The sequence below is a fragment of the Poecile atricapillus genome, chromosome 11 (assembly GCF_030490865.1).
Source record: "Poecile atricapillus isolate bPoeAtr1 chromosome 11, bPoeAtr1.hap1, whole genome shotgun sequence".
Taxonomy (NCBI): domain Eukaryota; kingdom Metazoa; phylum Chordata; class Aves; order Passeriformes; family Paridae; genus Poecile; species Poecile atricapillus.
Genome location: NC_081259.1, coordinates 15140482 through 15166210, shown reverse-complemented (window position 1 = coordinate 15166210; position 25729 = coordinate 15140482). Strand labels below are relative to the sequence as shown.

At 38.6% G+C, this 25729-nt stretch overlaps 2 protein-coding genes across 6 annotated transcripts in view; one reads left to right on the top strand and one right to left on the bottom strand.

Annotated features, from left to right (window-relative positions):
• APBA2 (amyloid beta precursor protein binding family A member 2) overlaps positions 1-25729 on the top strand; it is an 89089-nt gene that overhangs the window by 42219 nt on the left and 21141 nt on the right. For all 3 annotated transcript variants that reach the window (XR_009278428.1, XM_058846766.1, XM_058846765.1), the window contains exons 3-6: positions 7962-8967; positions 19369-19449; positions 20612-20648; positions 25339-25484. Coding sequence is in view for 2 of the 3 variants with exons in the window: in XM_058846766.1 (XP_058702749.1) it covers positions 7999-8967; positions 19369-19449; positions 20612-20648; positions 25339-25484 (1233 nt within the window). In the remaining variant the exon portion in view is untranslated. The remainder of the gene's footprint in view (positions 1-7961; positions 8968-19368; positions 19450-20611; positions 20649-25338; positions 25485-25729) is intronic.
• Positions 20679-25729, bottom strand: part of ENTREP2 (endosomal transmembrane epsin interactor 2) — a 113977-nt gene continuing 108926 nt past the window's right edge. Inside the window, exons 17-18 of one of the 3 annotated variants that reach the window (XR_009278430.1) lie at positions 24138-24245; positions 20679-23424 (exon numbers count right to left, since the gene is read on the bottom strand). The gene's annotated coding sequence lies outside the window, so the exon portion shown is untranslated. Of the gene's footprint in view, positions 24246-25729 lie in introns of all 3 variants that reach the window. The other 2 variants (XR_009278431.1, XR_009278429.1) reach the window with 2 other exon arrangements.

The window sequence follows — 25729 nt, the reverse complement described above, 5'->3', positions numbered from 1 at the left end:
TCTGGTTTGTCTATTCAGAGTGTGTAAAGTGCTTTGTTTTCTTTTGGACCTGAGGCAGTCCCAGCCTGACAGCAGCCCAGCAGGGAAATAGGAAACTGGGTCTTGATAGAAGAGACTGAGAAAATAAAGAAATGTTGAAAGATGTCTAACTTCAGTGTTGATTTTATAAAGTTTTTTGACAAATCGTCATCATTTTCTAAAGGCACTCATGGAAAAGAAAAAGTCAGATTAAAGCAAGCTAATTTTGAATAGAATTTCACAGGACAAAAGAAAATGTATTCCTGAATCCCAAGAGGTTTCTGCCTGGTGCAGACAACAGTGTTTTAAAATGTATTTCCTTACTTGTATTTTGTTGGATTTGAATGAAGGAAATGTGAAGGAAAGATGAAGGATAAATATGAAAATCTTAGATAGCAAGTTGCTGTTAGTTCTATCCCCATTTTATGTTTGCTACTCTTATTTTTATAACTACAAGTCTAGTCTATATAGACTATCTAGAAGAGGTCAAGCATGTGAGAGTAGAAATACCTTAAAAAAAATAGTAAGAGAGCTCATTTAAGACTTGTCTTCTCTCAGCCCTCTAATTTTTGTTGTGGGTTGAGAAGAATATTCTCCAAGATGAAAGAAGAAATTAAAGGGTTATTTAGGTCATTTTGCAAGAACCAAGAGAAACTGGAAGTTCCAAGAGTTAAGCTTTAAACTTCCTGGAAATGTCCTCAGTTGTCAACAACATGGACAAAACACTTCAGGTTTATTTCATACATAGTATCTATTTGTCAAAGCTAATTTTCTAAATAGCTTCTGGCTATTTTCAGACACTTCCCGCAAAAATTAAACTTAGCAATTAAAAAATTCTTCATCAGGTGTATTGTTTATTCACAAAAACTCATAGAAAGAAACATACTTCTCATAAATTCAGCATCCTCTCTAATTCTCTTTGAGTTTGCCTGTTTGGTTTTTTTTAGACTGTCAATAGCACCATTGAAATGTCATATATCTGCAAAGCTGCTTTAGTGTGGCTTACCTAAATACTTGTATTCATGGAGGTTTTAGTAAAGCATGCAGGATGCTTTATGAGCAAAGATAACTCACATACACTGTAAAAGGCAGAAGTGGCCTTCCCAAGACCAACTCCACTGCTCTCTGTACTCATACTGGAGTTCTATACAGAAGGAAAATCTAGACCTCAGCCCAGTTTTCAGTTAAAAACCTTTTCACAGTAAAAAAAATCAGAACTCAGTTGCTAAAAATTAATAATTTTTCTATGCAAGCACTTACTTCTATGTAGTCTTTATGGTATGTTTTTATAAATAGGTGAATAAAGCCATTTTTTCATTTTATAAATATCAAACCATCTCCAAATGAGGCATCAAATCACAAAGACTGGAGTTTAGCACTACCATTGTCAAGATTTTTCAGGTGTCTTTGCCAGTTTTTTCCCCTGCTCCTTGAAGGTTTTTTGGAGGGAACAGAGGAACTTGGCCACCTCTGAGACATGCAGGTTCCAGCAGCACCCCTGAATTGTATATGGCCACAAAAATCCCAAAGAAAAAGGTGTTTTGGGCTATGCTGGACCCGCTGAGCTTGCATTGAGGAAGAGATATGCATGCTTAAGACTGTGCTTGTAGGTATTTACTGCCATGCAGATCTAACAGCCTGGACATAAAAGGACCAGTTTGATTATGTCCTAATAATGGAAGGTTCTGTCCTAGGCCTTTCCCCTCTCTGAAACAATGCATTGGTGTTTTATAGAGTGTTTTTGTTTTAAATTCAAAAGCCTCAGAGGAAAGGAATTGAACCAGCCTAACATAAATAAATAAGTCCTATATCAGGCTATGCCAGCCTGAGTGAGAGAACTTCAGTAACATTGAGGTGGCACTTGGAGCGTCATGACATGACCCTAATTTAATTGTGTTGTGGTAGTCCTCATTGCTGGAGACTCTTTTCATCCCCAGTATTAGAAGGTCAGTGTTACCCAGGCTCACTCTGTGCAGGGAGAACCAGCATGCCCCTTCTTCCTCTGCTGTGTCCTCTCCTCCCTTCCCTTTGTCAGAGACTGTGCTCTTCCAAAATCCCATGTCACATGTTCAGACTGCTGGCACTGACACTGCTGGATTAGGGCTCCAGTGAGAGTCAGGATCCCAGTTCCACCTGCTTTTAGAAGAGCTGGCAGTCACCTGCACTCTGCTTCTGGAGCTTTGTGTAATCAATTCTCATGGTCTGGAGAGTCAGCACCACTGAAAAATGAAGTTAATGCATTTGGCCTTGGGGAATCAAATGGCTACAGAATCTGACATAGTCACAGCAGGCTCATGTTCTGTTATCAGCTTATTAAAAATTCCAGTTCCCAGTCTAGGATCAGTCATAATTCCTCTCAACCAGCTTAGCAGATGGGAGCCTATTAAGTCTTCTGTAATGAAAGCTTACTGAGAAATACTATAAGTTTAATATTAAAAATTGTTTTGAATGAAGTTAGATTCTTTTCCACTTTAACTTATCTCTTTATTGGAGAAGAGACTGGTATCATTATCATAAAGCCTTAAAATCATGAATTTTCTGATGCAGTTCTGTTGAAAAATACTGTTATCTCAGTTACAGAGGTACTGAGTAAGTAGATGAATGTAGCAGATCTAAACATGTCTGTGTTGAGAGGGTTGGGTGTTGTTTTTTCTTTTTCACATCATTTCTGGATTATGAATGTATAGGGCCAACATATGGAATAGCTTCAGTCTGCAGTGCATGCACGGCACAGCTCAGCAGAGAGAAGCAGGGCTGTGGGCTGCATGTGCTATGATCTCGCCTGGAAGTAAATTCTGTGGCAGTGCTTATAACTTACATCTGAAGATGACTTATAAAGAGTAGAACCAGTTTAATAGCAGTGAGATTGCAGAGGATAACTACAGAAAATAGGAGGTACTGAACAATTCCAGGGAAGCAAAACTTGACTGTCAGTTCTGTCAAAACTGACAAAGGATGCAGATATCTAAAGTATGGGAGAAAGACTGAGGAGTAGATGGAAAAACAAACCTGGGGAAGAGAAGGCACAGGAAAGAGGCCTTGCAAAATAAAGTGAATATATCAAATTCAGGCCAGTAAAATTCTTAGTTCACCTGTAAGTTGAAACAGCAGGGCTCCAAAATAATTTGGCTGTAGACAAGCATGCAACAGTATATTTGTCGCCAGAAGAACCTAACAGTGCTCCCCTGCCCCCTCAGGTCACTGTGGATGTTAAATGTCATTAACTTGTTTTGCTCCCACTAAAATCTATTCAATTTGTGAATGAAGTATAGATGCAATGCAGTTCTTTAACCACAGCCAGCATTACGATACTGGGTATTTCACCCTGTTTAGAATTGTGTAAAATTTCCCATTTTTAATGCTAATTTAATTTGTCTCTTTTACTGGGAGGACAGTAAAGAGATCTTTCTACACAGGTGAAAGATGTTAAAGTGTTAAGGTTGATAAATCCCTCCCTACAGCTGTCTGGGATTAGGTGCAGCAAACTCAGGAGAAAGCTAATGAGTATAATGAGTACTGATTGGAATAAATTCCAGCTGTAAGCCAGTAGTCCTGTTTCTGGGAGCAGAAGAAATTCGTTCTCCTATGTATACTCCTTTTTATTCTTACATGGAAATGCAGCATGTGTTTCCTGGAGATTGATTTTCCTTTCAACACTGAGCTGAGCCAGGGAAAATTAAGAAAAATAAAGTAAAATCATTATTGAAAGAGAAGCATTTTTACTGAGAACCATGTGTTACTTGTCCCTTATTCACTGATCCTGACAGTACTGATGGAGATTTAGTGATGCACTGTACAACTGAAGTCAGGGTTTGATTGTCTCAGCAAGATAAAATTACTGAATCCCAAGGAATGTAAACAGGGATCCAGCACTGATCCATGTTCCCAGGAACACTTCATCCCAACTGCAGCCAGAAGTGTAAAAATGTGCTTGGAGTGATGCAGAAGTTTGACTTAACTCTGCTATCAAGGAGGGAGGTGAGATATAAGAAGTAGGAGGGAGTCTTACACCAAGCAGAGGAAATGATCTGTGGGCTCCATTGGAGCCTTTATTGATAAAGTGCCTCTGGATCCAGCAAATCTTTACTCCTCTCTTCACTACAACATTCAGTAATATTAGATAGAAATACAGTATTTTCTCCAATTTCTAATTTTCTTGATACCTATGGTGTTAGAATGTTACAGTAACTGATATGAATGTTAGCTAAAGTACTAATCCATGCAGTCAGTGACTCACAAGGCTTTGTACAGTAGTCTGAATAGCAGAACACATGGTAAAAGCTTGGTATCTGCTGCATTTCTAAAAAAAAATGTCAAAATTCTGATTTTGTACTTTTAAAACCTGTAAGATTAATGTCTCTGTAGGTGAGAAGACAGAAGAGTTCAGACCTGTGGCCCTCAAGAACATTGCTGTGACATGAAACAGCTTAAAATATTCAGGTTATGCTAAACCTAATCAGTGATTAGGTAGCATTTTGCTAGGAAGCTTGGGAGATATTTTGATACAGGGGAAGAAAACTAGGCTGCCCTGGCTGTTCTAATATTTGAGTTAAAATACAGCTGTGTGTTTCCTTGACAGAAATGTATCTGCAGCTCCATAAAGAGCAGTTCTCAGACTGGTGTTTGAAAACTCAGCTCAGTAATTCTGATGTGTTGGTACAGTTGGAGAAGTTACATTTTATACTTGAAGATGCTGTAATCAGTGCACATTCAGTCTGCAATTCATGGGCTGAAAATAATAAATTCTGCCTTTTTTATTTCAGTACTTTGTCACCTTAAGAGTAGTGCCTGAGAAGATTGCAAAGGAGGCCAACTAGAATTGTAATTGCTGTGCAGAGATTGCTTTGTAACTTCAGTTTCCATAGCATTAAGATCAGCATTGCCTCTCACCAAAAAATCCGGCTTATTTTGCCTCAGTTCCAGCATACAGGGGTTAAGCACTGTCCTCAATCATTGCTCAGGCTGAATTAACTGAAAACCCATTTCCCAGTATATCAGTGCTAGACATGCTTGAGAAGAATTATTTTCTCTATTTCTTACCACCTATGCTCTAAAAAATTTCCAGTCTGCCACTATTTTTTTTAAAGTTCTTCCCACCACAGTGCAGCTGCTGCACAATAACAGGTGGGACAGGACTGCATTACCCTGCTGAGAGCCCTCACCTGGCACCCACAGCTGATGGAGCTCCTCTCATCAGCCACCCCTCCCTCCCTAGGCTCCTGCCTTTTGTCTCTCAAATCACATTCAGGTGGCTTCCTGCAATGTGTTCCAGAATATCTAGAATGCACTGGATTTTCCTGCAGGTAAGTGACATCTTTGAGCATTCACTCATGGAATTTATAAAAGGCTATTGCTGTAGAGATACCACTTATGGCAGTTTTAGGGCCTGGATACTAAATGAAGAGTCTTAGATGTGGGTGGAAAAACTCCATTACACTGGCTAAAAAAAGGGTTCTCATCTCCATATGCTTTAGGAAAATCTGAGTCATGGGTTTCAAACTGTGCTTGTTACAGGCTCTGTGCTTCTGTATCTTCAGCTACACTGTAGTGACTTATAAGCAGGGTCAAGTGCACTGTAAATATATTTAAGTATTATTTAATATGGATAATGTTTCCACTAGAAGATTGAGGCCATTGCAGATGAGAACTTTTCTGTCAATAAGAGGCAATTTGTTCTGTTCTTGACAAAAAATATTTTTGGTCAAACCAGATGAGATCTCTGTTGTTTTCTTGCGGTGCCATTCAGAATTATTATAGCTCTCCATCTTAACTCATTTTAGACATGTATATGGAGTATACTCATGCCTGAAATGGTCAGACAAGCAATTTGTCTTGCTTGTGGGCAGTTTTTTGCAGCCTGTGCAGAGCATTGCAGTGTTGTAACTTAGATTACTATTTTAATCCAATGTAAAATATATTTTTTTTATACTGCAGTCACAGTATAGAAACATCTTTAGTTTGCAGTAAGAGCTGACTAAATCAGGGGTAACCCCAGGGGATGGATGGCTTGTTGTTCTGAGTTTCTTCTAACTGACTACATAGTAAATAAGTATCATTATTATTAAAGGGATAATGGGCATACAGATTGCACTGAGAAAACCTTGCGAGTCTCCTAGTTCTTCCAACAGTGAGCAGGGGCAAGTAATCACTGAGAAAGTTTTGCCTTCTCTGATCTTCTCCTTTAAAACTTCTCTTCAGATATACTATTTACTTTAAAGCTTTATTATGTCAAGACTAATTATTTAAGGTAACAATAACCAAAAAGGGCTCCATATGCTGTGTTCCTTTCATATCTCCTGCTATGACTAACATCACCTCTGCTTTGTTTCTCAGAATCTAGAATCCATGTTTCAGGGTTAGATTTACCACATGATATCTTTGCAATAATTCATAGATACATTACATCCCTGGATTTGTCAAAAAACTAAGGATTGAGAGTTTTCTTGTGGTGTCAGAAATTCTACAGGGATTCTATAAGGTTCTAGGTTACAGTGGCAGGATTTTTTTTTTTATATGTTCATAATGCCTAAGAAATTACTCCCTATATAGCTCCTCTAATCCTTTAGCTTCATGCCAGTTTTATTGCTCAAGCCTGGTTAAATCAAACTGTTCTCCCAGTTGTGTCATGCAGGTGAGGAGCCTGAGCTCACTTCATGCCAATGAAGTAACTGCACAGGTCAAGTTTATCAAAAGGATACAACAATGAAATGCAGAGAAACACGGATACTGAGAATATGTTATTTCCCCCTTCCAAATCATGCAGCAGATCACACTTGTCAAGCCTGTCTAGAATTAGCTATTTTCTTTAACTATTTTTTATATAGTTCATATAACCTCTGCTTATTTAGAATCACCTGGGTGCTGTGTGTACTTTTGAACCCCATCATCTAAAGAAAGATGTGAAGGTCCTTGTATGTGTGCACAGAATGGCAGCAGAGCTGGTGGAAGGGCTGGAAGGAGGTGTCCTTTGAGGGGTAGCAAAGGGTTTTGAGCTGGTCTGATTTGTAGAAAGGAGGTTTAGGTGATCTCATTGCCCTCTACAGCATCCTCCAGAGGGGAGGTGGGCAGGGAGGTGCAGAACTTCTCCCCAGAGAAGGTATCCAGTGACAAGATGCTTGGGAATGGTTCAAAGCTGTATCACGATGGGTTCAGACTGGACATTAGGGAGCATTTCTTTACTAGGAGCATGGTCTGGTGCTGGAACAGGCTTCCAGTGGCAGTCATTGCCCAAGCCTGTCTGTTTTAAGAGGCATTTGGACCAGGCCCTTATAGCATGCTTTAACTTGGTCAGCACTGGGTGATTTTTGTAGGTCCCTTCCAACAGAAATAATCTATTCTAAAAGCAATATTTGGTTTAACAATGGGAGATACTTCATGGCATCCAGATAGAAAGGGCTAATAAACCAGCAAGTGCCTTTAAAAAAATAACTTTTAATACCAATGCATTATCTTTTAGTGCACTATGTGACTGCTAAGTTAATAGAATTATTTTCCTTTAGTTTTGGTAAGAGCAGGTCAGATTCTAAATGTTTGCTTTCAGTACACGTTAAAGAAATGCCTAAGCTGAAAATTGAAAAGAGGTCCCATTTACTGCATAGTGATCAAAGCATGACCCCTTACTGGCAAGAAAGAAAAATTGAAAACTAATTTCAAGGTTCAGGATTAATTCTCTGTCAAACTGACAGAAGAGAGTCTACACTAGAATACATTTAGCATAAATGTAGAACCTTCTCTTTATCTGTTCCTTTCAGAGTGCAACTTATTACTTTGATTTCATGGTTCCATAGCATAAGCATTTTAAATGTTAGCTGTCTGAATTTGGTGAAATCTCTACAAACACAGGCTTTTTTACCAAATGAATCCATCAGTTTGCTTCCTATTAACATCACTGTTCTCTGCTGATGACCTTTTCCTGAATGTGTGTTTTTCCATCTTCCCTGCAGTAATTGCTGGAAATGATTGTCATGTAAGGAGCTGGCTATGGCAAACAGGAAACATCAAAGCACTACAGCCAGCATGTTGGATCACAGAGCCAGAGCTTGCCCGACTTCATCTCACACCAGGGAGCCTGAAAATGAAGAAAGTGACCTTCCCATTGAAGATTATGCAGCAAAGGAGGCAGAACTAGCAACTGTCAGACCAGGTAGTCCTACCCCTGTGGAACATGAGTGCAATGACCATAGTGGAGATGGTGACTCCAGCTCTGACTATGTAAACAACACTTCTGAGGAGGAGGACTACGATGAAGGCTTGCCAGAAGAAGAGGAGGGGATCACATACTACATCAGATACTGTCCAGAGGATGACAGTTACCTGGAAGGAATGGACTGCAATGGGGAGGAGTATGCTCCCCATGAGGAACACCATGTTGAAACAGATGAATGTCAGGAAGCTGTAGAAGAATGGGCTGAAAGTAAAATTCAGCACCAAGATGAAAATGAGGTGATGGACAGGCAAGAGTGGCAGGAAGGTCAAGATAATGGCATTCAGATTTTGGAGGATGAAGCATCATCTTTGGAGATACAAGACCAAGAAGAAAACATACAGTACTGTCAAAGTGAAGGTGACTATCCGGACTATTACCCAGCAGAGGCTAATGGAAATTCACAGGGAATATCACCATACCATTCTAGAAAAGAGGATGCAGACCTGGAAGAGCAGGAAGAGGACATTGACCAGATTGTAGCAGAAATCAAAATGAGTATGAGCATGAGCAGTATTAACAGTACAACAGAAATGAGTCCAGAGCACACTGGGACTGAAAACATGGCACATGACTACAAAGAGACTTGTTCAAAGGGAGAAGCTGTTCACAGTGCTAACAGGCATGAGGGGAGGCCAAAATCACTGAATATCCCATCTGCCTCTAAGCACAGTGGAGATGTGCATCGAGGTTTTAAAGCAAAGTCAAGATCCCCAGAGGACAGACAGAAGTGGCCACAGGAGCAGGTATGAGGTGCTTTTTTTAACCAGACTGTCACAGGCATTATGCAAATGTTACATTAGTTATTTCAAATAAAATTAGAAATATTTTTATGTATTAATCTGTATATTATTAGAAATATTTTAAATTTTACTGTAACTATATTCACATAATCATACTGTGTGTTTAGAGAGAGGTGTTAAATGTAATCTGCATATATAGAGAGCTAGCAAAGAGCTTTTGCACAGAGAAGAGAATTCAAACAAAGGTACTCCAGATGCATGGGGCAAAACCAGTTTCTTTACACTATTTTCATTCTGCAGGGACAGTCTGGAGAAACTTAAAACTGGGGTCAGCATTGAAATAGTTGAATTTTTTTTTCCATTAATGGCTTCTGTGCCATTGCCTTAGTGGTTGATAACTTTCTGTTTTTGAGAGAATGAATGTTGAATCTAGATATACTGTATAAGTTAAAAAAACCCTTCAAGAAGTGCCTGCATATTGCTGCGGTATTTTTACTAGCTGGACATATCTTGACCTTGACAAGAAAGAAGAAATAGGAGCTTTACTCTTACCAAAAATGCTGTTAAGCAGTTTTATCAAAAGAATGCTGTAGAAGTTAATTTAAACTGTGCATGATCTTTTCTTGTTCTAATGCTGAGTGGCAGAAAAAGAGGCTAAGAATGAAGCTCAAGCTTTTCTAAAGGAAGAGAGATGTGCCTTTTTTCCCTGAAGTCTCAAATTGAATGTGGTTACTTCTTAGAGAGACATACCTCATTCCCTAATGTCATTTTAAAGCCTTAACTTTGCATCTCTAAAATTATATGCAGTTGAATATTAGTTATCTTTCATCTGCCATGAATAGATATACCTAAAAGAGTTGAAACATAACATGTGCTTGGATAACAAACTAGTAAGGATAAATGAATTATTTTGTCTTATCTTTAATTAAAATGCCTTGTTAAACTTTGCATGCATATGTTTCCTCTTTCAGCTATATAAACTCTCTAAATAGGTTTTTCTATAATTAAGTGCCCCACAGTTAAACAATTTAGTGTAGGTGATTCCATTAAAATATATTAATTCCTCTGAAAAACAGTTAAAGGAAATCAAATGTTTAAGTATATGGTGATGAAACAGGTCGACCTTCATTATAATTGTGAACAAAAAAAAGTCTTAGGGGGATATTTTCAGATTTCCCATATCTGCAGCAAGTTTTTAATATTCATTACTACATTCTATTTCCAGAAGTATAATTACAACCAAATTGTGCAACTTACTATATTCAGTGCCCTACTGCCAGCATAAAAGTCCCTTGGTGAATAAGCTTGCTGATGTTGAATGAACAGCTACTAGGTGTTAGCTGGGAGCACAGAGGTTGAGGTAGCATGCTTTAGTGATGGTCTTTCTCCCAGTAGCTACTACTGGGAAAGTTGTTCCTTGCAAGTTTTCATAATATTTGCAGAACAAATGACAAAAGGAGTTCCTGAATAAGAAAGAATTCCTCAGTGCTTGACTAAGTAATTGTTGGGTCCACCCCCACCCCAGATGATTGCCCATTCTAAACAGTATTCTAAATAGACTTCCATTTCGACAGCTTTTTGCTGTTTTGAAGTTTATTTATCAGAAGCTGAGCTGAACTGCATTATACCTTTGTCATTCTCAATAGACTCCTAACAGCTGAGGGTTGTGTAACACCTGGGTATTGATTGAACTGCCCTGCTCTGAAAAAACCCAAAAGCACCTAAGCATTTCTGAACTGCATTTCTGAACTTTGATTGTTATTTCCTGTCTGTCTTGGACCAGTGCCTTCATCTTATTTAATAACGAGGGAAGCATTGCTGTGATAGGTAACCCCAGGCTGGGGTTATACCATCACTTTTAATAGCAACCACAAACTCCTGTCTTAATGCATAGAGAACACTGGACTGTACACAGTGTTTCATTCCTTCAAACATGGAGACAGGAGATTAGAGATACAGCAGTACGGGTGTATCTACTCCAGGCTAAACAAAATGGGTGGCAAGGCATACATTTCTTTTATAAGGAAGGCAACAAGGCATGGCTGCTGTGGGAACTTCACTGAAGAGAAGAGCACAAGCCTCCAAGGCAAAAAGCTGTGAAGTGGTACAGAGATACAGAGGCTCCCAATTGGAGGCATGAGGTAATTCTCCCCCTACCCTCCCCAAGCCTTCAGGGATGTAAAAGAAAGAGTGAGAAACAAGTTCAATAACCTTTGGCAAGCATTATTTGAATGTGTGTGTCATGACAAGACTGGTCTTACCTTGCTGTGTTCTTCTCACCTACTGCAGGTAATCATTCTCAGCTTTAGCCAGATTTACAAATCAGGCTCAGGATGAGGGCATTAGAATAAGAGTTCAGTACCCATTTCTGCTCAACTGAGATTTTTTCTTAATAGCTCCTTAAAAGTCCTTAGCACAAGGTGTGGTTGGATGTTTAGCATTAATAGTGGACCTCAAAGAATTTAGATAAAGTGCAGAGGATTTTGTTTTTCTTCTGGGGCATTCAATTCTTTTAATATTTACTATGAAACCTCAAAGGGATGGATGGAATTAGATGAACCTGTGTCTCATTTGTGAAACCAAGACAGCCATAACTTTAACTACAGTATTTAAACCATCTACAATAATTCAGTTTCTTCCAGAGTGAAAGGAAAAAATGCAAGGCTATTGTCAGTATCTGCCTGCTAAACTTACTGTTTGCAGAGAAGCTGCTTAGAAGAGCCTTGGTTTTGTTACCTTGCTAAAAGATCTGTTATTAGAAGTGTGCATCTCACAGTACAAAATATCATGCTGAAAGAGATGACAGAGATGACATATTACATATAGAGCACTTTTTTTGGCCTCAGTTAACTTTAAAAAATGTAGATTTGAATGCTTCTAGGTTAAATCAAGATATACTACGTGTATGTCAGTTTTTGTAAACAATGAGCAAGCAGGAAGGTGCATTTGTTGTTTTATGCATGTAGTATGCTATCCTTAGCTTTTTTCTGTGTCTGCTCCTCTCCTTTCCTGCCTCACATAGGTAGAATTACTGCCTATTACAACATTTACATTCCTTTAAATACACAGCTATTAATTCTTAGCTCATGATAGGTGCTAACATTCTGTTTGTTCTGCATGCTAAATACCAAGTGAAAAATGGGATTTTAAAGGTTCTTGTCGCTAGGTTTGCCCCAGAAAATGGTCACTTTTTAAGAAAGACCCAACAATTTACAGAGAAGGAAAAATAAAGTAAGCATCTTGTTTGACTTTCAGTGTGGGCCAGTCTCATGTCTTAAATACACATTCTCAGGCTTGAAAAGTTCAGGGATATATGAGCTTGGCTTGATTAACCTTTATTTGTAAATACTTCTAGGGAGGCACTGAAGGGGATGATCAGCACTAGACAAGTCTGAGGGAAACCTAGAATACATTTAGAGTATATATTTGTTCTAACTCACTGCTTAGCACCATCCCTATTCCTCGCAGGTTTTCCATGCTTATGTTATTTAAGAAAGGCATCACATCTATGAAGTTAAACTGACTATTTTTGGTATTTTATAACAACTCAAATTTAACTGCTCCCTCCAGCTAGGAATTTTCTGCACATCCATTTGATATCTTGGTCATCTCCCAGCTAATTGTTAAAGTATCACATGAAGAAATTTTCTTTTTCTATTTCTAATTTAATTTCATATGTTTTACCTTTAGCAGAGAAATTGAGTCTGGTCAGACGTGCCACTGATGTAATTCTCCTGAATTACCATGGTTTTTAATGTGACAAACATGAATTAGCTGACAGGTGTATCTTTGTATGGAAGAGGATGAACTGAATGACTCCTTCAACTGGCAGTAGCATACAGTACAACCAGAAATTTTAAATATGTGGTATTCCTGTGAAAAAGTAGTTGCTTTTTGGAATGCTCTTAGATTTGCTTCAACACAAATATTACTACAATTGTAGTAGTTAGCTACAGTAACTGTTGGCTTGGCACATTAACAATATTCAACACAGGAATGGCTTTACCAGGTGAAAAATGTGAGTAATCTCCTGTAAATGTGTGCTTGTACTGAACAAAATATGAGCAATGGTCTAATCTAAACCAAAGCTGAAACCACAAAAAAGCTTTTCTCCAGTTCAGTGCAGCATAGCCCTGTCCTGCTTCCTGCCCCCACAGCAGGATGGCATGGGGCAGTCCCAGCCCCACCCTGCCACCCCCAACTGCATTTGGAATTTCAGTTTCTCCTGTTGCATGTGCAGAATTAGCATCATTAAAGAACTGTAGAAGCAATGAAGAAAAAAGCAAAACATTGGAAAGCAGCTGAAATAATAAACAGTGAAGACATCTTTTGCACTAATCAACTCAAGTAACTGCTCCTCTGGAACCTCCTATGTGGCAGAGTTTACTCTGTTCATCCCAGCTATGATCCTGCCCTTGAAACACTGGCATTGGCATGGCTGAGAGCTATTTCTGCTGGGGAGAGGCTGAAGATGACTGTGGAACTCAACACTTGAGCACTGACAGTTTAATCAGCCTTTGTTCCTAATGTCTGCTCTAGGTAGATTCCAGACTCCTGAGAATGTGTCCTCTCCTACCTTATTCAAGCAAATCTTCTTTACCAACAGTAAAATAAAATGTTTTTAACAGGAACAACACCCTACCTCACCTCTACCCTTTTGAAGAAACAGGAATTTGCCATGAAATTTGCCTCCTTTACAAAGGAGGACCTCAGAGGGAAGTCTGCTATTTAATGGTGCTACCTATGATACTAAATCGTACTGCTTCTCCTATCTCAATCATTCTTTTATGATTATTATTATTATATTTTTACCTTTGAGAACCTAACCAAATATGCTTATACAAACTGCCCTAGCAGGGACACCATGAGCTCCTGCAGTGTCAGTCTGCTTTCACAACTTCCATACAGGCTGTGTCCTTATACTTCCTCAACATGGACAACCAGAAACAGACAAAAGATCCCTACAAAAATTTGTGAAAGAAAATTTAACGAAACCATTCTCTTTTCCCCCCTCCAACAGCTTTGCACACATCAATGCTGCTACTGTGCTTCCTTTGCCTGTGCTGGTAGAGCTCAGTATTGACACAAACATTTATTTCCTTCTCTCAGCATGGGGACAGTGCTCTGCTGCTGCAGAGTCCAAATCCAAGAGTCTTTTGTCCATAAAAGATTTCACCTTTAGAACAGCGTGAAGAAACTAAAATGATGGACAGTTTAGAAAATGTGTGTCTTAGGAATATCTTGCTGGAAGTCAGTCTGAGTATTATGGGATGCATTTGAGAACAGTTTGTAGAAAGCACAAATGGGTGTAGATAAAAAGTATTAAAGAAGGCTTCTGCATTCTCCTGTGTGTTCTAGGCAGCTGTGGGGCAGAACTAATAAATAACTGTTACCAAGTGACAGTTCCCAAACCTACCAAGTATTTACTGGAAAGTGCTAAACAGTCCAAACATCTCAGACAGTTTCTCTGTGCTAATTGGCCAAGCCACAGACTGGTAGCAGTCAGCTCCTGATACCAGTCGACAGCAAAATCAATGTCTGTTGCCTAAAGATGCATTAGCGACAAAGCCTTCTCAGGAAGTTTAAATCAGAAGGCAGCATGAGCTCCTAATTACATCTCCCTAAGAATTCAGCAGAGCTGTTTCTCTGAACTCATGGCTGGTTCTCAATTTTAAATATATGCAAGGACAAAGGAAAAAAAAAATGTTTCTTTGAGGTGGTAAAAATAAATTGGCAATTATTTTAATGTCTATTGAAATTTGATAGAGTACTGAAATAATGTTGTGAAACGTTTAGATCGCTCAACTTATTCTGACTCTTTTCCTAAACTTGACTTGCAAACTTGAAATTACTCATCAGAAATTTTTTTCTCCTCACTCCTGACATGTACTAGCACCACCACTAAATTAACACATAAGTAATGTAATCTTTGTGAGAGGAGAGTGTGAAGTCTGACCTTTTTCCTGTGATCACGATCAGAAAACCTTCAGCTAGTCAAGAACTGCCTCATTCAGTCTGTCTTGGCAGGAGTACCCTGCTGGGCCAAGCAGCTCCTGCTGACAATGTTACCAGTGTTAAGGGTAGCTAAGGCAGGGCTCAGGGAGGTACATTAGGCCATCCCATTCCACAGCAGCAGCCTTCAGGAGGGAGGTTATTTCACTTGTCCAGTTTAACAGGAATAGGACTGCCATAACAGACTTGATACTAGGCTACCACCTCTTCTTTTAAAGGATATTTTAGATGCACCTTGAGGTGAGGACACATCACCCAATGATAAACTGTCAGCAGGAAACAACACATTACAGAAAGTAGTAATGGAAGTTTTGTCCTTACATGGCAAATATAAGATTCATCTGCTTTGCTTTTGTTCTAGAGAGACAACAAACCTGGCTGAAAGGTTAGTCAGGTCTATAGGTTTACTTGTTCAACAAGTAACAACAATTCTATCCATTCACCACAAAACATATCTTTCCCAATAGATATTTTTTTCTCCTTAGAGCCTACCACAAGGAATCTTTTTCAACTGGAACCCACTACACAACATCTCTTTTCCGAAGAGCTTAGTCATCTTCAAGATGAGTTTCATAATGTATAAGCTAGTACACTGCTCTCTGAACACATTATTTGCTAATGTCAAACAGCATTGCTGCTAAAGATATGGGCAGGTGTGGAAGATATGGCTCATTATTTAAATGTTTAAACATACTAACAAAGCATTGCCATACCTTTGAGCTTTTCTCTCAGACAAATTGTGGATAAATCAGGGAAGCGAGTAACCTGCTGCTTTGCAGGAGAACGATCCCCAGCAGGAAAGTGCTTCATCAGTGCTGAGCACCACAGCAGTTCTCAGGATCACAGGCAGCAGCTGTGAGGAGGACCAGTGTTGGTGAGATGAGTGTTTGACTGACAAGCCAAGCAGCTCACACTGGAGCAAACAGCCAGGTGTTACAGAAGAGCAGAACTCACTCCTCACCAGCCTCCAGCTACAAGAGACTTTATGCTGCAGAAAAGGGTTATAAAGGGTCTGGGTTGCTGGGAGGGGCCCCAAGGAATTACCAGGCCTGGTAATTAACCACCAGGACAGGGCTGGCCAGGGCATGGGTGGAGTTTTGGGCTTGCTATGGAAAGATCTCCACAGGTGCTTCAGTGATCTCAAATAAGTAGAGTGATTTTCCTCTCAGCCTAAAAATGACATTTTCTGCTGCTTCGTGTTCCTTCACATGCTGGACACTGCCTCAGTACTTCCTCAGAGGCAAAAGTATTGAAAACACTACACCTACACTACATAATATTTTTTCATCTTTGCATTGTAGAATCTTTTATCAGAATCTTATCCTAGGGTGACAGACTTTTAATGTAGTTGTGCCCCTGTGCTAGTATGCAGTCAATTCAAAATTTCTGTTTTCATTTTAGGTCCTAATCTAAATTACAAACCAGGGTATAAATTAATTATAATACTTTGTGTTTCCCTCAAATGTGATTTTTCAGCTCAAACCAGCAACATTTGAAATTCTGTAAGAAACATGAAGAAAGCAAGTATCAAGTATGATAATTTACTTCACGTTAGTCAGATCACTATGACACAAGTATGAACCACCTGCCAGCCCCAATGAATATTAGAATTTATATTTTCTAAAAATTATTCCACAAAGAAGCTCCAAAACAGTCCCTTGGTCTAGAGGCATCTCCTTCCAAATGTTAGAATTTATATTTTCTAAAAATTATTCCACAAAGAAGCTCCAAAACAGTCCCTTGGTCTAGAGGCATCTCCTTCCAAATGTCCAACACTACATTGTTTGTAGCTGTGGATGCAGCCTTGCCTACTCTGCATAGTTCTGTTCCTCAACTCTGTAAGTCGTCTGGAGTGAAAGGGAAGCCCTTCTCCCTGTGCTTGCTTCTGCAGGCAGTTGTTGGGCACAGAAAGTCTGAGAGAGGCACAGCTCCCTTACATGGGCTGCTGCTGAAGGCTGTGCTACCTCCAAAGCTGGGAGGATCTCAGTAATGTCATGTTACAGTCACTTTTGTTTGCAGGAAGTGCTCACAGTGACACCCAGCCCTCTCCATCACAACCTTTTTAAATAGCAAAGTGTTAATAGATCAGCCAGAGGAGGAACATACTGTTTGGACAGATGTGCCTAAAAGGAATGGATGAATTCTTTCTACCTGAGTTTCTGCCTAATTAATCTAGGGCTGCTCAACACACAGACAAAACTCTGTGAGAAAAATAATGGCCTTCATTTTTGGACACCAAATAATAAGAAAAACCATTGGTTATGTTCCTTGTAGAGGTGATGTGATTGATCCCACTTTTTGTGAATTCTGCGTGGGCTTCTCTTTGGAACCAGGAAGTGCATAATAACCACATACAGACTACATATGTGACTGGGAGCAAGTAAGCTTTGTTCATGTTCCTGAGATCCTGAAAATAGGAGATCCAGTAAATCACACCTTTGAATAAATCAAAACTGAGAAGCTATGCAAATGTTTGGCCAGATTTTCTATTAGGACTGTGTGGGATTACATGTGCAACAATTACCACAGAGCATGATTGGTATTACGATCCCCAGGGCTGACTGAATCCACTGAGGTGGCAGATTTGAGACACAGACCTATTTCAATGTTACAGCACCCAGGTGATGCTTACAAATGCAGACAATTCTTTCTTTACATGCAGGTGCATTTTCAGTTCAGTCAAGTGTGTGGTAATCAGAACTGACAGAGCTTTAAAAGTACTGACATTCTGTTGTACAAATTAATGTATTTGCTGTTTAATGTATCTTCATTGTGGCCATGTCATAATCCCTGCTTAAAGGATACTTGGTCTAAATCTTGCTACTTTAGGGAATCATGTATGATTATTATGCTTGTTTTATTAAAGTCCTCTAGATATTTGTTTACCTTATTAATATATTTCACTGCACATCAATACAGATTGCTCCCTATTAGTTTAGCCACGCAACATAATTAGATTTGTCTTGTCTCAAACAGAATTGTGTTTATAAGCAGGGATATGGTGGGTTTCCCAAGTCTAGGTGTATCTCAGACTTCAGTCTCAGCTAGTTGTTTCGTTCTTGAAGTCCTGCTTACTATTTGGGAAAATCTTTGTGTATGTTGTCTTACCTGAAAATTGTCATTACTGAGCTCTGATATGTCTGCTTCATTAGAATAATTTGTCCTGTTGACTATATCTTAGTCATGGGGAATAATTTGTCTAGAGGTGAACATAAAGACTTGCTTTGCCTACAGCTACATACTGCATTTGAAAGTCAGAAGCCAAGGAGTTACATTCCCAGTTGACATTCAGGCTGACCCTTTCAAATAATCCTCAGTGATTTCCATTTGCACAATTGTCAATACAAGTTTTTATTTCTGAAGCTTTACAATGGCAGTGGCATTTTGGCCCTCATTTTTATACACTATAGGGAAACTAAGAAAAGAGAGAAAATGAAATACCCTAAACCATACAAATTTGTTCCAGAAATCATCTTGGTTTTCCAGATGTGTAACACTGAAAATCTGAGCCATGAAAACTTCACTTTCTCGGTACTTGCAGGACATGGGCACTCTCCATGCTGGGTGCTGGTGTTGTATGACTTAGGTCAAGTCTGGAAAAGAAATTCTGCCCCTGAGACTACTAGAACAGGAAAAAAAGGGTAGTATAAAATAGTGTTTTCTTTGTGCCTGATTTTATGTTTTCTCTTTCACATTCCTTCTGAAGCCTGAGGCTGTACTGCCAGCATCCTGTAGATTTGCTTGGCCCATGAGGAAGGACATGCCATGAAGTATCTCCTACAGACAAGATCCTACATTCAGTGCTAGAATTCTGTTTTTCAGATTAGAGATGGCCATTAGGGCTGTTTTGATTTTGTACAATATTGAGAATAAACACATTTAAAAATTCTGCCTTTGCTTTCTGATTTATTTGGACATGATAGCATTTGACTTAATTTCATGTGAAAAATTTTCATTGACATAAAGTAATTTAAATTTAAGTCAGTACTGTAACTGCTACTTAATGATCATTGAAATGTCCTATTATTTATATCAAAGTAGATATTTTATTATAATTAAACAGCTGAACATTTTTATGTGAAACTGATATTTGCTAAATTACAGTAGGAAATTTCAACTGCTCTATCACATTATAGATGTACCAGTACTGAATATTGGTATATATGTATACATGGTACCAGTAATGAATATTGATTGTGCATAAATAATTTAAGATAACTAATGGAGAACATGATAAATAGATTTTCATATGTTAGAGTTTTGTGAATTTTTATTTATTTAATCTGGTCAAAATGTTCTTATCATCTTTGTATCATTGACTTCCACTGAAATCTCTGGTTTGTTTTAAAGCTTTCTAGAAAATAGTCTTAAGTCCTTTCTTTTTTCTTGCAGGTGTGCAATGGTTTAGAGCAGCCCAGGAAGCAGCAGCGTTCAGACCTCAATGGCCCAGTTGACAATAACAATCCCCCTGAGGTAGGTACCTGGGGCTGCCAGTGGTGCTGCCTGCCTTCCTGCAGCCAGGCTCCCAGCAGGAAAAGCAGCCCTCACACTGTCAGCCTTCTCCCTCTCATCTACACAAACCTAGGCTCCTTTTCTTTTCCTGAACTGACAATAAATATCATGTCTGCCTACTCTGTAAAGGCTTTGAACTATACCCATGAATTTTTGCTGCCTCATCCATTTTATGTAAGTGTCTATGGCATGTACTCAAGCCTAAAATTTTCTGACGACACACAGAGTAGGGAGAACACTTCAAAAGTTCTCTTTTTGGATTATTGGAGTGCAAAAGTGGCATCCAAAAGAAATCGTGTTCTGCTTCCATTCCTCCCCCACCCTCTCCCAATGTCAATCCTGGCTTAGTCAGCTGTGAAGAGACACAGTGATAGACAGACCTGCTCTTGTCACTGAAGACTGGAGCAAAGACATCTGAGAAAGCAAGAATGAGTTATGCTTGGGGCTAGACACAATGAAATGAAATTGAGACTTAAAAGCAGAACTCTCTTATCTCAAAACCATAACGTATTTAGCCTGTAGCCCGTTAAATTAACGAACAGGCACATTTCTAAAGCCTTTCCCCATAATGGAGAAATCAGCCTCTTTCCTGGAAATGGGAATGATTGAGGAGGCTGGCAAAAGACAAAGAATGGAAGGACTGTATCTGTTCATTGAGACTAGGGACAGTAGCCTAAGAAGAGCACTGTTATGTCCCCTGCTAAGATTAAGTGTAATTCTATGGACTGAGCAGTCAAGGACAGTTCTTTTCCTTCACTGACCCAGAATCTTGCTTTGTAAAACATTGTTAAACATTCTTTATTGGAAATTTGGGATATCACTAATGGGCAATGTGATCTAGTAGGCAACTGATCGTATTGGGAATTGCTGGTTTGTATTGTTCATTTGATATCTGACTTCCCAGGCCATTTTTATGGTCTCCCCCATGCCTCCCTTGTTTTTTTGTCTGGTGGGACCTTAAAATACTTTGAGACTCCTGAGTACAGAGCACTGTGTAACAGGTTGGGTTAATGACTGTGATGTAGCCTATGTGACAGTGGTCAGCTGTTTAAATATAATTACAATTCACTTCATTGTGTGAAAGTTATTTTGTTACAGCTATACCATTTTTATTTCTCAACAGACAAAGAAAGTGTCTTCCTTTCCAAGTTTTGTTGATGGTAAGTTTGACATCCATACTTAAAGCAGGATAAAGTGGAAGCAAATACTTTAATAAATATATCACAGTTCTAAAAACCAGTCAAACCCAAGAGAACACAGCTGAGAAGTTTAAGCATGGAAGTATTTAACATTTTCACCCTCCTTATGGAAATGTCACCACTAGGCAATGGGTGCCTAGTGGTGACAAAAAGGAGGAGCAGGTAGAGCTCCCAGAAGGATTCAGGTGAAAATGAAGAATGGCTACAAATCCAGAAGGGGTTGAAAAGGGTGTAACAGTGGGCCCCAGCAGGAGATTTATGAATGTGTAAGAGCACTGTGTTCTTCAGGGCCCATTATTGCACTCTGGGAACCTCAGTTGTCAGCACTGAGGTTGAAAGGTTCTCCTGAAATGACCAAACAATAGTAATCCAGCCCTCTGTTCAGGAGCTTTCACATGTTTCTTCAACTTCTTCTGAAGTGCTATTACATATATTCTGTTTGAAGAAAAATAAGTCAATTTAATAACCAAAGTAGATGAACAGAAATAAAACAGGATTGTACTGAAAAACATTACCATTCTCTGATTCACAGACAGATGAAGGAAGCACTTTTTATAGGGAAAATGCACACAGCTCTTCCTGCAAAGCAAATGACTACACTGTAAAGTGAGAAAAGACAGTAGGATACTTTCAAGACACCAATACCTTAGATCTGCCATGGACATACACAATAGAAGCCTTAAAAGAATGTGAAAAAATTTGTAATGCCATTCTCAACTCAGGGAAAACTTAATGCAATTTAGAATAATATTAAGATGTCTAACACATTTTTCTTTTATTCCCTGATCTCACCATCTTGACAAGCATTTTCTGTTTCAGTAATTTACTTAAAGAACTAGAACAAACGGAAAGTTCAAAGATTGTCCCTTCAGGTTGACATCTGAGGGATATTACATGGAACACTTGGCACATACTGGCTAACAGGCCTTAAATAGAGGTACATTTAAATGCATTCCCTGAGGGTAGCAGAGACAAGAAAGCAAGCTGATGCTTTGTAATAAGCATCTGCTGATTGTATAGTGGACAAGCATAAAGCAAGGCCAGCATGCACAGAACTTTAAAGCAGGCGAGACAATTCCCCCCTCACAGCGCTGCAGATACAACTGCACATGTTAATTTTACTGGGATAAAAAGGTTATGTCTTTTTCTTTACATACCAGTCAGCTCACTACTCTGCTGGAAAGGGGTCAGGATACCCTTTACATAATGTAATACCTTTTTTTAGTTCAATCATTTTGCTTGCTCTGATTTTTTTCTGTAGTGGCACAGTATGTGAGGATAAGCTTTCTATTAGGCTTTTTCTGTTGCAGGTATTATATGACATTGTCTAATACAAATAAATACATGGCTCACTAAGAACTTATGATAGCTTACATGACGGCTCTCTGAACTCAGAGAAAAACACAGTTTTTATTATTAATTTGTATGCAGAGTCCCCAAAAGGGACCTTCTTCAGGACCCTTCTGCACATAAGAAAAGATTCTGCCAGCTAACACTGCTGTTGTTCCCTGAACTTTGACAGCAATACCACAACCATATTCTGGTTATATTCCTATTCAGTTTTAAAGTACTTTCAGCATGACTCCTTAACTAGAGTAGCTATATCCATGTTTCTGTTGATATATATTTCATATGCCACATGAACATAAAAAATACCTTTTAATCTATCATATCTCAATGTCCTTTGCTGTTAGAATTGTTTCAGTAGTAGCACCACTACATGCTCATAGGAGTTGAATGTCCAGTGGTTCTGGCTTTTCTTCACTCTGTCTTATCACCATGAATCTTATTCCCTTACACAGTAACAAGCATGATGAAATAAAGAAGTTAGTCCGAAAATGGGAGTTGTAGATAGACATTCTGGAAGGTGACTTATGCCCTGTGTCCATTTACTGCTTATGAAATATCTGCTGCAGTGCCACACATCCCAAGGTCTCAGTGACTTCATGGAGTCTGATATTTCAGCGGGAAGCTTAACTTCTGTGCTCAGACTGCAGTCTCTAAATACTGAGCCCTTGGCTTACATGATGTTAAGTAGACATAAAAATGCATTCCTAACAAATTAATGAATTCAGTTATGCTAAATTATAGATTTTTATTTTTTTTGGTTGAGGGTTTTTTTTCTTATTTTATGAATACAAATGTTAATTTAAAAATGTTTGGACCTAGTCTACTTAGTCTAGAAATAGCTTTATACCCGTTACATTAGCAGATCAGCAGAAAACCAAGTAATCTCTATCGCCTTGACAAGTGCAGAAATATTTTCAGAAATACTTATCTAATGTTTAAGCACCAATATTCTACATAAAATTCCAATCTTTCCTCACATCAAACTAACCTTCACCCGTTTGAAACCTGTTTCTTTTTCCCTTCCTCATCAGTAAGACTTTACACATGCTTGCAGTCAAGGGCATGCTTAAGTGCTCCGATGAGCTGGGATTTCAGCCAAGTCTGCATTTTTGCATTATTTAAAGCAGACAGAGATAAGGGAAGAAAACACCCAGGTGACCCAATTTGACCCTGGCAATTTTCAGCACCATTCCATCCTTCCAAGACATGTCTTGTTTTACCTGACAGTTGCTTACATTGCCTTCATCATGGGAAATATTTTCTGCCCAAGGTGTCTTTTCTTTTTTTTCTGTCTCTTTTTTTTCTGTATTATCTACTGCTGTAAGCATTTGCTGCTTGCTGTTGATTTATACATGATGTAGCTGACTTTGTTGCTAGTACAGTGATTCTGCAAAACATCATTTTTTAAAGCTGTGAAGACACAATGCAATGACATCCAACCAAAAAAGCCCCCAGTGTTTAAGGAATCCAAATAAGTAACATTAGGATTATAAAATTGCTTAACACCCTAGATTATTTCCAAGCTCAATAATTTTTTTCATAGAAATTAAAAACCATTGTTGTGACAAACAGCCAAGACATGAGGAGAGTTTGTTTCCTTTGTAGCATCCATAGGTTGCACAGACCCCAGAGATACCCTGGGCATTTTGCTCGATGTACTAATGACTGTATGAGAATTTGCACGAAGAATTGCAGTTTTACTTGTCTTCATACACAAACATTTCAAGAAAATTAATCTAAATTATCTACTAAGGGAGTTTACTTAAACTGATTTAAACATGTGGGTAAGCCTATTTCAGAGTTAAAGCAATCTTGATTCAATTTAGTCTCATTTACTTAGCCCGAAGTGAATGAAAGAAAACAAATTAAAGCTACTTTAATTTTGAGTAAGCATGTTGATGCAGGTATCTAATGAAGTTTTGCTACCTTAACATTACATTCACGTCATAAATTAATTTCCCTCTCTGCTGCCCTTGAAACAAGATGTCAATATCATGCAACGTTAGTATTTTGTTGCATGCTGGAAGAAGTACAGGTGTATGAGAGACTGAGTTTTAAACCTAAAACAAATTAATAACACCATCAGAAGAGGCGCCTTACAAAATACACCATCCATCTGCTGAAAAACATACTGGTACAGAGATGTGATACAGGAACCAAGTTCTTGTGGAATTTTCATTTTCTTTGATTTCTTCTAGTGAATTAAAGCTGCAAGAACAAGGATTGTTTTTTGAGATATTGAAACACTTGGCCTTTATGAAGAGTTCCAGTGACTTCTACACTACTAGCTTCTCAAGGATTTCTTTGAGGGTTTTCATACTTCTAGTGAAGATTGTAAAGATATTTTTTTTATGCTTTCCCAATACTTAAAAAAAATTAAATTCCACAGAATTCTATTGTGAGTTATAATGGAGATCTAAACCATTACTGGATTTGTACAGATGTGAGCTAAATCAAATGTGTTCTGTGGTATATAATTATCCTTTTGAAGATTAAAACTATGGTGTTCGATAGCAAACCAAATAACTCCAATTTGTGTGAGCATTGTTAGTTAATCTCAGGTCTCTGAAGAGTACAGGACTGGTATAAATGTATATCTACGTGTTTGTATACCTTGAGTACTGAATTACAAAGACTGTGGGTCTTTGCTGGGGGTTGAGATTTCTGGCAGGAGGATTTGAGATCTGCAGGGATGAAAAAGTGTCAGCAACACTGCCTAAAGAGGAAAGTCACTGCTTTGTAATCATGTTTATATTCTGTTGGAAGACTTTTGCTAAATTAGAATGGGAATACAAAGGACAGCAAATCTCACTAGAAGATGTATGTGCAAACCACTATTTCAGTACATTTAATCAGCATAGCATGCTATATATTTTTTTCTTTTCCACATAATGATCTTTCACATTGGCTTGAGTATAAATAAATTGAACACTGAACAATAAACCTTTTTTTAAAATTAACATTCCCCTTCAGTGTCCTTTTTCTCCTCACACAAGATTTTTATACTTTTAAAAAAATACATTAGAAGGTCATCAAGTGGATCTAGCTCAAAGCACATTTCTTTTATAAAACTGTTGAGGAATTAAAAATGTTCACTATCAAGAGATTTCAGCCATACTCTGGAATAGCCATTCTTTACTGTCCATCCAATCAAGTTGGATGTAAAGGTAAACAGCTGAATAAAGAGGATGGTGAGCACAGTCCCAATCTTAGAAAGGTTGTTCAAGCCTCAGTATTCTTTATTCAATTTCTCATTTCCCCACTCCTTAGAAAGGCAGTAACTGTAAATGCCTCCTGTCAGTTCCAGGACCCTGTGAACCTGAGGACCTCATTGATGGAATCATCTTTGCAGCCAATTACCTGGGCTCCACCCAGCTGCTGTCTGAGCGCAACCCTTCCAAAAACATCCGAATGATGCAGGCCCAGGAGGCAGTGAGTCGTGTCAAGGTAGGGGATCTTTATGGGCTGTAGAATACTCTTTGATCCTTTAACAGCTGATCCCAGCCCTTTAACAGGATCTGCAGCCTCAAACCTCTCCTGAGGTGCAGTTAGGTAAGTACAGATCAGTATTGTAAATACCATTAGTTTACAGTGCTTGCTGTAAAAATACATACAGCAAAATATAAATTATTCCAGAGTCTATTCAAAATTTTTGGAGGCTGTTTAACAAATTCAAGTATGAGAGACAGAGT